The sequence below is a fragment of the Sparus aurata genome, chromosome 9 (assembly GCF_900880675.1).
Source record: "Sparus aurata chromosome 9, fSpaAur1.1, whole genome shotgun sequence".
Classification (NCBI taxonomy): domain Eukaryota; kingdom Metazoa; phylum Chordata; class Actinopteri; order Spariformes; family Sparidae; genus Sparus; species Sparus aurata.
In genome coordinates, this window is record NC_044195.1 from 15,413,844 (window position 1) to 15,426,411 (window position 12,568).

At 41.9% G+C, this 12,568-nt stretch overlaps 1 protein-coding gene across 2 annotated transcripts in view; it reads right to left on the reverse strand.

Moving 5' to 3' along the window:
* Positions 1-12,568, reverse strand: part of col4a2 (collagen, type IV, alpha 2) — a 69,512-nt gene that overhangs the window by 44,984 nt on the left and 11,960 nt on the right. For both annotated transcript variants that reach the window (XM_030429561.1, XM_030429562.1), the window contains exon 4: positions 688-768. In XM_030429561.1, the coding sequence (XP_030285421.1) occupies positions 688-768 (81 nt within the window). The remainder of the gene's footprint in view (positions 1-687; positions 769-12,568) is intronic.

A 12,568-nucleotide genomic window follows, 5' to 3' on the forward strand; every position in this document is an offset into this window, starting at 1 on the left:
CTCTCTGCTTCTCCAAACTGAGGCTGCGCTGATCGGCAATCACGGTAGGGAACAGATCGACTATAGATATGTACTTTATATGACCCCATATAAAAAAAACGGAACTATCCCTTTAAGGCCCCTCCTCCCAAATACCCAGTCTGCTCTGATTGATCAGCCTACACACGCCTGAGCCCGCACCTCAAAAAAAAAACAGAGCAGCTGTGCTAAATCGATTCTTACTTGCCAAACTAGCCTCTAAGCTTAAATTATGCCTGTAAGACATGGTGACGTAGTGTGATGTCACAAAGTCACAGAATTTGAGGTGGCAACACTGACTTCTGCGGGTGTGGACTTTGACCATTTTCTAGCTTTCAAGATCTTTTACATGCACAACAACCAAAAACAGAAAAGCATAATAGGTCCCCTTTAAGAAACTTTGCAAACATGTCAGGTTCTTTCAGCTCTGCAAATGTTTTTTGTAAATATTAGCACATTGTACAGGGTTTGACAGGCTGAGGTCTGTAAAAACTTTAAGCACTACAATTTGAGCTAGTAACCTAGTCACTGAAATTAGGGAGCCTCATGTGTGATCATGACCTAATTTGGTATTTAGATTGAAAACCAATAGCTGGTTAAAGACAGAAAAGAGAGAAAGACAGGGGTATTTAGAGCTGTAGTGACTGTAAGGGACAGTCGGGGACTTACCCTGGCACCCTTCTCTGGGAAACATTGACATCCTCCGCTGCAGTCTCTTCCTCCACAGGGGCCACTGTGTTTCTTCCCACCCTGTCAGACAGAAAAACAGACAACATGAAGGTCAGAGATGGGCTATTGGAGGTTAGGTGAACAGATGTCACATATACAGGAAACAGCAACACTTGGCTGTCCACTTCATTTGCATAAACACAGCAGAGATGTGTGTCCATGTGTTGCTGCTTGCGTTCCGCTTTGTGCATCAGATGGGACTCAGGGTGGGGTAAACTGTTGTGTCCTGTAGGTGAGCCCGCCTGTGTTTGTGTACACTACGGTTTGAGAATACTCGTGTTGTTTATGCATGCAAAGTGTGTGAGATAGTTTGCCGCTTTGTCTGTGTTTGCTGGCCTGGATGTGCAGAAATTATGCCTCGGATGTGGCTCGAATGACTCATAACGGGGACATAACGGATAGCTGCGTGGCCATGAAAATCCCATTCATCACGTAGGCCAGCGACAATTTGTCTTTGGATGTCTGCATACCAGCAAAACCACCCACCATCACAAGCCTGTGATATCTGTGCTAGACGCGACACGAGCACACAGAGCCAGTCAGGGGTCAGTGCAGAAATGACACAATCAAAGGGAGCAGCCTCACAAACGGGGTTCCCCAACTCACAGGTCAGAGGTGTCGGGACCCTGAGCTAGCTGAGATAGTTGGAGACATAATTGAGACAGAAAAGACTTGGGTTTATGTGTTTCAAATTAAAGGAACAATCCATCCAAAATAAAAAAAAAATGTAAATCCTTATGAATGCTGTGAAGCTCAAGAAAGGTTTTGCGGACTACAAAACTACAACTTTCAGCACGGGGGTTGATAGTTCTCTTCCATTCTGTCTCAGTTAATTTCTCCATCATCTCAGCTAGCTTGGACTATCAAACTATATAAAATCATAGATAAATCATTAAAATCCAAGCTGAACCCTTTGCCTTTCAGATGTTGTGCCACAACCACATTTCTGACTCATCAGAAGCGAGACTATTTGAAGTGTCGACACAACATAACGTATTGAGCTCCAAACCTTCACTCACAATGCTGTAAAACAGATGCACTTCATGATATTAGCTCCAATTCATTGCTGGAATTAAGGTTCACCGATCCAGATGTTCTTTTTATAGATTTGTGGGTTAATCAGCGACTCTTTAGACCCTCCAGCACTGTTTCCATGCATATTTACATGTTTACTTGAATAAGTGGAAACAACACTTCTGCATAGTTCACTACGTTCCGTTGAACTTTTCACAACCGGGCCTGAGAGTGAATAATGATGAAACACAGGCACAAAGAGCAAATAGCACGTTTCGGGAATCGGGTGAAAAGGTCCTTCAGTGGCCTTTTAATTAGCATGTATGAGTTAAACTGTGACTACAGACATGCAGAGTGGCTCCATGTAGCCGGTCATGACGTCTCTCTCTTGTGTCCACCAACGTCCTCCACCTACACAGCCATACCATAGCCTGCTTAGGCAGCGAATGCCTCACTGTCCTCCTCTCTCCCTTGTTAAAAAAAATCCCAACGAGCACTTTATGCCTACAGTGTCTACAAAACACCAGATCAAAAATCAGAATAATTCTCCCTCCTCACTTTGACAGCGGATCCCAGCGGCCTCTCCCTCACAATGACCACATTGAGACCCTCATCAAACACAAAGACCTTCTTTTACTATAGAGACGGCGTCCTTTAATGATCCCCTATCTCCACAGCACAAAAGACCCTCTTCCACTCCCTTATGGAATGCACAAGGCGGCATTTTTCTTGGTTAACTCTCAGTGGATCTGAGGGCTTCCTTTCAGACCGCTGTTTGATATAGCTGAGACATGCAATGATGGGTTTAACTTAGCCAGCACGCCATGGTGGCACACTTACTCAGTCCACAAACACCATTCTTTAGTTATATCTCTAACTGCGAACTGATAAGTCAAAGGAAGGCATATCCAAACCATGACTCCTCTGCAGGGTGAATACCTTTACGATATTTTCAGTTTCAGGAGGGGACACACTAGCAGGTCACATCATCACAATAAGGATGTAACAGTCACGCCATGACCTTTCTCCACAATGAGGTGATGTCCAAAGCACGGACAATAGACTGCGTCATCTCCATATGGACACACAAAGGAATGGAGGAATAACTCCCATAAAGGCAATTACACATTCTGGAGCAATGCACCAATCAATCCAACATCACAGTTTACAGGCTCAAAATAGCTGACGTCTGTTTTAGCAGAAGACAATAGGACTGTGCTACAGTATCCTGTTTTCTCCACCCACTGTCACAATGACCCACGCTTTGTCAAAGTCACCTTTTCCACAGCTACTGTACAGTACACCTTGGGAACAAATTGGATTATAATATGTTGTTGCAGGAGAAAAAATATGTTCCAAGATCCAAAATCCTATTTCCTGTCTTTGTCGGGTCCTTTAACACTCATATTCCGGTTCATTTGGTTGTGACCAAAGAAAATACATCGTTGTGTTCTAGTTCTGGCCCTGATTGTGTTCACACTGATAAATAAACCAAAAGCTTTGAGTTGAAGTCAAATGGACTCAGTGCTAACTTAACTCCGGACAGTTTTGTCATCTTGAATCATCAGAGCTACATTACATGGGCCCACACAGAGAAATCAGCTCTGCTGAAGTCTGACAATGACGTGCGTTAGAGCCGGAGAACACCTTAAACATGCATGGCAGAGGGAGTCCCCGAGGATCAGGATTGAAGAACACTGTTCAAAGCAGTTCTGGTGACTACATTACCCACAATGCAACTGCACCTCTGACAGCCACTGCGGTGAGGCCACATTCTCACAGGGGGCACATGCTCTGTCAACTGAGCTACTGGGGCACTCCAATCTTGGAAATTTATATTTTTTTCTTAAAATATTACTCCCCCTGGCTCAATAATCCTTTTTTAAAAAAAATTTTTCTACCTACAATGGCTCTAATAAGCTGTCATAGATCTCAGTTTGCTAAAAGGTTCAAGTGTGGTGTGAAAATAATAGCAGACCCACATTGGGATTTTGTGATAGAAGATAAACTAAACTGCTATTTAATCCACTTGATGGTGGAATAATGAAATGAATGCATAAGGTCTTGACCAAGTGAACAAAACTACAGGTATATAAGTCACTTTATGGTCTGTCCAGACAAAAAAAAACAGCTCAGAGAGGGATTTTTAACCATGTTCCACATTAGATCAAGGACCAGCAGATCTAGTCGTAGTGAGACAAGATGGATGGATGAATCCAGACCACCTAAACACCACAGCGTGGGGTCCTGCAAACTGTTGCCATAAATCGGACATGTACTGGATGTAAAGCTACAGTGACAGAGAACTGGCCCTCAGTCTCAACACACAAACCGGAACACTGCACCAGATTCAACATTTCATCTGAGAGCCAGAGAGACATGCAGGGAGGCAGAAGATACATCACAGTTGTCGGCTGGTGGAAGTTAATATCCGCCATAGACGCATATATGAGCTGCAGCGTCTCCCTTTTTATATAAAGACCACATTAATAATATCTGTAAAGACCAGAGAGGTATTAAAAGTATAAAAAAGAACTTGTTCTAATTCCTTTGTTATGAGAACTGTCAGACAACAGTGTATATGATATGAAACAATGTCCATGAACCAGGTCAGCTCCTCAGATCCGGTTCGCTGTGATTCATCTGTGGCTTGTCGTTTATAGTACGCCTCTCCACTGTTGATCATCCTTTATGTCCTGTGAACTACCTTCAGTCATCTGAGGGATCCTCTGTGGTCATCTGCTCTACTTCAAAACCGCCCCCTCCTCTTCATATACTGAATAAATTAACCTGTGTATATGTATACACGACTCAGACCACACATGCAGATAGAAACAAAAAAGATTTCCAGAGAGGATAGGTTAGAAAAATAGGCCCAGTCTGTCCAAGAAGCAACATGCTGTTTTCCCCTCAGTCCAGCCCAGTGTGGTGACTCTTGAACCAAAACCAATCCGTCTCTTGCCAAGTTCCCCAGTTCTGAAGCGGTTGTGTATGAGTTTATCCATCACTTAAAGCAGAGCTACAAGGTGAGAAACAATGAAGATTTTTTTTCATCAGGAGGAAATAAACCATTTCCTTTAAAGAAGTAGAGAAACACATTTGTTTGTTATCTTAGAGTTCAGGGAGTTCCTACAGTGCCCTATGCCCACACCCTGTGTTTGTGCAGTGGCATCTACTGTATAAACAAGCTACTAAAACGCAATGTTTTTATATGCTCCATCTACCTGTCTTGGACAGTGCTTCCTTTTATAACAAACTGATGTGCTGTGTGGAGATAACCTTTAGTTTGACTTCTTAGAAGTGGTCAGATTAATGCCTTTCCTAATGAGGAATGTTGTTTTTGTTGCCTCCCTGTTCTTTATGGCTGCACTGGTGCCTCGCTCCGAATGTGCACCGACTCCTTTATTGTACTGTACAGTAATGAAATATAACCAGCTGGGTCAACAGAACTCTCTCTCACGCTCACTCTTTCTCTATTTTTATTAATGCTGTTAGAAAAAAAAACAATGTAGATTTTACGCTGCTCTGGTGAGTTCTGGTCATTCAATATTTTTCTTTTACAACAGAATAATTTATTGGATACTGTCGCTTCAATATGCTGATATTATACAATAACACTCAGCGAGGTGACAATAATGAGACAATAATGGACAAGTTTTCTCTGCAGAGTTCATTATTTTCTGTGTCAGGAAATTTGTAAGAATACATGAGGGCCTCTTTCTAAAGCCCTGATAACCAGTAAAGTACCATGTCACCTCAATATGTTGTGGTACGACTTAAAACAATAATGTTCCTATAGCAAGTTGGCTTCTATGTGGAACTGAGAAAATGAATTACAGAAAGAGACTTGAGTCAGTATTACAGAGGCAACGTAACAGGAAATTAAATCAGTACCAGTCAAAAGTTAACTCACTGTTCTAAATCGGTATAAATGCAGTTAAATCAATTTCATCTGCATAAGTGAATGGTTCAAAAGTTTGGGAAACAGACTTAAACTGCTTTCTTGCTGAGCGTTAGATAGAAAGTTAATATTATGCTAGCAGCTAGTTAGCTTAGCTAGCATAAAAAATGGAAATGGGGGAACAGCCAGCTTAGCTCTGACTAAGGGTAACAAGATCTAACTCTTCAGCTCACAAATTAACACTTAATATTTTATTTGTCTGATACATACAAGAAGTGAAGTGATAAATATCAATAGATTGATAGGAGAAGTGTTAACGTAGGTTTACATGATGGACTGTTTCTTGGGAGTTGCCTCCTCAATACTCCGCCTGTTGCCTGGCAACCTCAACCTGACAACATGACTACAGGAGGAACTTCCACCAAACAGTGGTCATAGCTCCCAAAATGTCAAAGTATTCATCCGACCAAAGCAACAATACCCATGATCAAATGCTGTCTAACTGGGTCTATATGGACTTATAGTGGAGATTAAGCTGCTGACTGGTGATGTGCTTCAAGTGTCCCAATATATGTCAGTTAATCTGAGATGAGTGATTTCCTCCAGTTTTTTCCTTACAGATTGAACAGGAGCATCTCCTTTTGTCTTGTGGGTTTTGTGCTGGTGTGCTATCTTCTCCAATCAATCTATTCATATTTTCTTCTCAAGTTTGCCCGAGTTCAGTGAGATGTCTTTATGTAACGTGTTTTGTCAATCATCTGCCAAAAACCCAGATGATTTGTAATTGCTTTTACCATGTGAGTCTGTGTGTGTGTGTGTGTGTGTGTGTGTGTGTGTGTGTGTGTAGGTGTGTGTGTGTGTGTGTGTGTCATCATGGAGACCCCTGTTGTAGCAGGAACTACCACAGAAGCAGTTTTTGGTACTTTGAGGTGTTCATATTTCAGTTTTTCTGCAGACAGAGTTTCATCAATACGATAGCATCACAACCGCGCGAGATGCCGTCTTGAAGCCTCACAGATGTGTAGCTGAGACCCAAATGAAGGCTCTGGTCCAAACCGTGAACACTGAATAGCCATGTAATAATGCAGTAACGACTCCTCATTAGTCGTGTTTCACAACATCAACATGTTGACGTGTGGCTGGTGTGGTGCCATAGTTTCAGTTCTATGACCAAATTATCTATCAGTCAGTCTGTTTTACTGTACCACCATCATCCAGCACACTCCGACCTGTTAATGGCTGGTTTGTGTAGAATCGTCTGTGGTCAGCTGAGTCACTGTGGTCTACGCCCTATCTGTGTTGTGCACACAGTGGGTTAACCACAGACATAACTACTTCCTAACACTTCCGGCCAATGTCTCAATGTGCCAAAATCAACACAGCATCTCAACCACAAGAACAGGATGATGATAAAACCAAAACAGACAAAAAATGCAGACAAAACATACTGAGGGCAAATTATAAATACAGATGCAAAGGACGACACACGGCTGTGGCCTTCAGCTACAGTAGAGTCGGCTAAACTCAAGCAGCCCAAAACATCATGGGACGATTTATGGTTTTCCAAAATGATCGGGAACCCACATAAAGATGACCACAATAATTAGACAAAATGGACCCATAATCACTACATGGTTGAACGAAAAGGACAAATGCCACCTAGAGAGAGAAACAGATACATCTACTTCAATATAACCTTAAATAGGTCAGTGCAGATGCGTAAAAGAGCCATGAATGGAATCCAGGAAAATGCATCACGAAGCCTCTTCCCTATAAAATTAAGTAGCATAAAACACACACGCACAGAGGAGTCCATGATGTCGACACACAGCTGCACATTCCACATCTCTCCCGCTAAATTACTCACAAAAAAAAACCTATGATCCCAACAGATTATTTACTGACTGAAAAACATGTTTCAGAAATACATGCAATGAACCCACTGATGGATGACCTTGACTGAAAGAAGACTCAAACATTTCAAAGGAAGTTACCGCTTCCGTCAGTAATCTTCCTCATGAAACCATAATGGTTATTTACAGATCTTAACAAATGTTTGGCCCTCGTTTTTTTACACACAATGAAAGGATAAGATTTCTCATCTGCTGTTGTTCAAACATCCAGGCGTTAACAGATCAACAGTTGTGCCACAGACACATCTCCTGAAAGCTGTCAAGCTGTCCCTCAGGTGACGGCAATGACAAACTGCCCCTTTGAGATGGTTTCTCAGTTTTCACACATGATATGACACAGTCGAGCGTAAACAGTGTTTGTGAGGGACCCCCTCCGTGTGTGAGGTATCAGATGAACACGGATCACAGACTATCGCTGGTCAGGATGAGTGTTTGATCTGAGATTGGTGGTAACACTGTTTGAACCCTTCACTAACTCACACTACGGGGAGGACAACATGGATGAAGCTGAGCAGCGAGATGTAAAATATGGCTTTTGTGATAACGGTAATTAAGACTCTTACGGCCGCTAGAGTCAAAAGAAACTAAATCCCACTACAAGGAAGGCCGTGGCCATAAGTGGTTGATCTGTTGGCAGAGGTTGTCGCTCATCTTTAATGAAAGACCTGACCTGCGGCCTTTCCACTTTGACCTTAGTGAAGAGGAATGTCGGATCCAACTATTGAAATTTGTGGCTGTCACATCCCTCCTATAACCACTTGTCGAACCCCATCACCAACATCATGACATGAAGGCATACTTGGCCTTTCTTCTAGCCCTTTGGAAGAATCCAGGAAAATCCAGTGCAATCAAATTTTAGGTTTCCAGAGTGCTACAGCTGTGAAATATATTTGCTAAAATCTTTACATTTCAAGAGAGAGCTTGCATGTAAGACCACTTGAATCATGATACAAAATGATATTGATTCTTTGGACAAAGATCCAATACTTTCCAGATATCAAAACGTGTGCCACGATATGATTCAGCCGCCCGAGATCGATATAAGAGACGATATCGTCAGCCCATTTAACACAATCATCCATTTTCTCTGCTGCCTGACATCACCTGCATGGTGCTAGCACTGTTTGGATGTTAAGGAAGCAGGTGTGCTTGGACAGACAAGGTGATACGAACAAGCCAGGGGAATTTCTAAATAAAGGCGCATCTTAAAACTGATGATATTGATACATCAATGTTTTCACTTTTACATCAGTCACACTGGATTGTTTACCATTTAAATGATGGAGCGATTCATTTCACCTCTGGCTAAAAAAGGGAATGGTTTTGTGAATGATAACAACAGCAGCGGAGCGGCTGTAGCTCAGCGGGTAGAGCAGGTCGGCTACTGATCAGGTCGCTGGTTCAAATCCCAGCTCCGGGCTGGGCTGAGCTGAGCTGCATGTCAAAGTGTCCTTAGATACTGAACCCCAAATTGCTCCTGATGTGTGGTTGACACCTTGCATGGCGGTCTCTGCCATAAGTAAGGGCCCTGCGATGAGATGGCTACTTGTCCAGGGAGTACCCAGCAAAACCCCCCGCAACCCCATTAAAAAAAGGGATAAAGCGGTAAAAGACAATGGATTGATAATGACAGCAGTCATCTTGCCAACAATAATCTCACCTTTTCTTGCAAGTCTTTCAGGGTTAGGTGGAGGAATGTTGCAATAGTCATGTTAAAATCTACCCAGACAATATTTTCTTTATGTTTATTTGTTTCTGAGCAAAACACACTGGAGTTGCTGGTGTGTCACTTACAGTGGCGGTTCTAGACCAGTTTTAATAGGGGGGCCAGGTGGGGCCCGCCTTTTTGGTTAGGGGGCAAATACAACCCGGAAAAAAAGATAAATCCCTCACTCAGACAAAACAGTGTTTACAATTTCAGCAATTTTGATTGGGTAGTAAACTGCTGAGACACTTTATTTCTGCCTCTCCCCTCAAAACAAAATCATCACAAGAAATCTGTCATTGTATTACTGATGCAGACTCCCTGTCGGGGGGCCACAGGGGGGTCCAGACTCAGAGTTACGGGGGCACTGGCCCCTGTTGGCCCCCCCCCCCCCCCCCCTAGAACCGCCCCTGGTCACTTAGCATCTTAGCAACTTAAAAACACTGCTGTCTGTGTAGCTGAACGTAATGCATCTGTCAAAGAGCATATGGTCAGCTGGACCTATCCGATTGATTCATATGGATGTTCATTATTCTGAGAAAATGGTAATCTAGGAGATAATAGTCATCCATTAAAGATGACTATATGGGCAACTCCTGAGAAAAGAATCAAGAAATATCACTAGAACAATATACCAGGTGTGTTATTTCATTTATATGGCAGTTCAAACTCCAGCCTCTGAGGACAATGTGGTTTAGGAGACGTCATTATTTAGTTTGAGACATCACAGGTTCATAGAAACGTTTCTCCATGGCGCCGCTTGTGATTTGAACCATTACAACTTTACATTATAAGCACAGAATTGAGATGAAATATGATGTAATGCATTATCTTTAATAGGTACTTTATGACATCTTTTTTTCCCTTTAAATTCCTTTTGTTGTGCGTGTTTAGATACTGTATGTGGACCACCTGTTGCTGTTATCTTGTGCTGAGGTAACAGCTGCCCCTCCTCACGCTAATGATGAGGACGTCGATGAGGAAGGTCAAAGTCGGAGAATTCGAAACACCTGGTCACTTAGAACAAGAAGCTCTCAGACTAGTTACAGTCTGTGTAACACACGCCTGTGATGGAAGCATTCAGCATGATATGTATTGATGTATATCTGCACTATATCTCTTTGTGATACTCCCTTTGCCAGCTGGGAACCATCTCTGTGAAGGATTCCCTGTAAGCACGCAAGTTAACATCTGAATCACGAGGTACCCACACAGAAATATCTCAGCGACTACTAGATGGAATTGCCATGGAATTTTGTATAGACATTCATGATACCCTGAAGAATAATTGTCATAACTTTGGTTATTTCATTCCTCCAGTGGTTCAGTTTATGACCAGATAAATATGACCTGTGACAATATGGACATTCCCTTCAGCCTCAACTGTAGGCCACGTTGTGTTTAGTGCTAATTAGCAAATGTTGGCATACTAACACACTCAACTCAGTTCATGAACATGATAATACATTATATGTTAAAAATATGTCAAAAGCAAGCAAGACAACAGTTTTTTCTTCTATGTAACATTCAATGTGTTAGTACAAATGTCTTCTTTCATTTAACCTGCTTTCCTTTCCTTTTTCCTCCATTTTCTCTATGAAACAACAGACCGAATCACTGTGACATCACGCTAACAGTAGTCATTTTCTGGTGGACAACTTGTAGTTAAATTGCATTGCGGGGTTATATGAAATCAACAAACATGTTTATTTCTGTTGTCATTTTCGGCCCTGACTGCAACGCCTTAAGCTATACAGTTAACACGCAGTTTGGACTGATGTTATCTGGTCGACAGTAAGGCCAGCCCTGGTGCTGTGGTTCGATCCCTTTTCACTGTGAAAGATCTTAAACAATATCTGACTGATGTCACTACGCTCAGTAGGTTTACATGCACAGCTTAGTCAGATAGATAGAACGTATACATGCACGAGTAATGTGACTATCAATCGAATAAACTAGGTGTTTTAATCCGACTATGAGAAATGCGATCCGGTCCGATTTTAGTCAGACTAAGGTGTATACATGCATCTTAAAAATCTGACCATATTAGTCGGACTAACCCAGTAATTTGGTTTTCTCGAGTGTCATGTTAACGCACTGACTGTTTGCAGCCACCCTGTAGCCTTGGTGAATCCAGCTTGAGGAGGAATTTGTGTGAGGACATTCTTGTTTCGCTGAATAAAAAGAGGAATGAAGCATGTCTAAATGACCCCTGTGACTGAGAGTAGGAAGGTACAAACATAAAACCGCAAATGTCTGTGTGTGTGTGTGTGTGTGTGTGTGTGCACGTGTGTGAGCATACGCAAAAAAGTCCAAATTATGCAGGTCATTGTTGCTGTCTGCAGCTGTGTGATTCACATGTGGGCTTTAAGAAATGTTTCCTTCACAATAAAGTCAGGGAAATTGTGAATTGAATAGATGGAAATACTCTATCGCTATTGTTCTTTCCCATCAGTCAGTTCACTTATTAATTCCTTTAAGTTTCCTCTTGTATTTTGAACCTATTTGTTTTTCATCACAGTGCTAAAATACAAACTGAAAACACTGGATTAAAAAGAAGGCCAGCATGTCAAAAGGGATTTTGTTCATTCTGCACAGCTTTAGCTTCAGGCTATAGTCTGACATAGAATTGAATCAAATAATCAGATTTCTAATGTTAAACAAACACACACACACACACACACACACACACACACACACACACACACACACACACACACACACACACACTACATATACATACAGACGGCGGAAGAGCAAACATCAAACATGTTTGTGTTGGCGTTGTTATCATTACTGAGGCATGTCTTGGTATAACACTACATGTCCCACAGGCCTCCATTATAGAGATATGGGAAATTCTTGCGTTGACCCTAATGGATGTCACAGATTTCGTACTTGATATACAGTACAGTTTTTCTGCACCATTGCTTCTTTAAAGCTAATTCTGCTTCATACTGCACCGCTATCTACTTCCTCTCTGTTCAATCACTCAAGTGCATTCACACAAATGAAAAATCGAAGACAGAAAATAGGCCTATGGTGGCCGACGGAAGATGTTCAAGTGTGAGTGTGGGCCACAGAGTGAATTGTTAAATTCTTCACAGGTCTACTAAATGTAAGAGCGTGACCGACATATCGGTTGGCAAATATTATCGTCTGATATTGGCATGTCACAGATATAACAATATCAGTGTATATGGTGTCGATATTGGCCAACATAAAAAACAAAAAAAGTTTTGATTTTAAAGAGCACAGTGCAGAAAATGATGCTTGGGGCTATTTTAT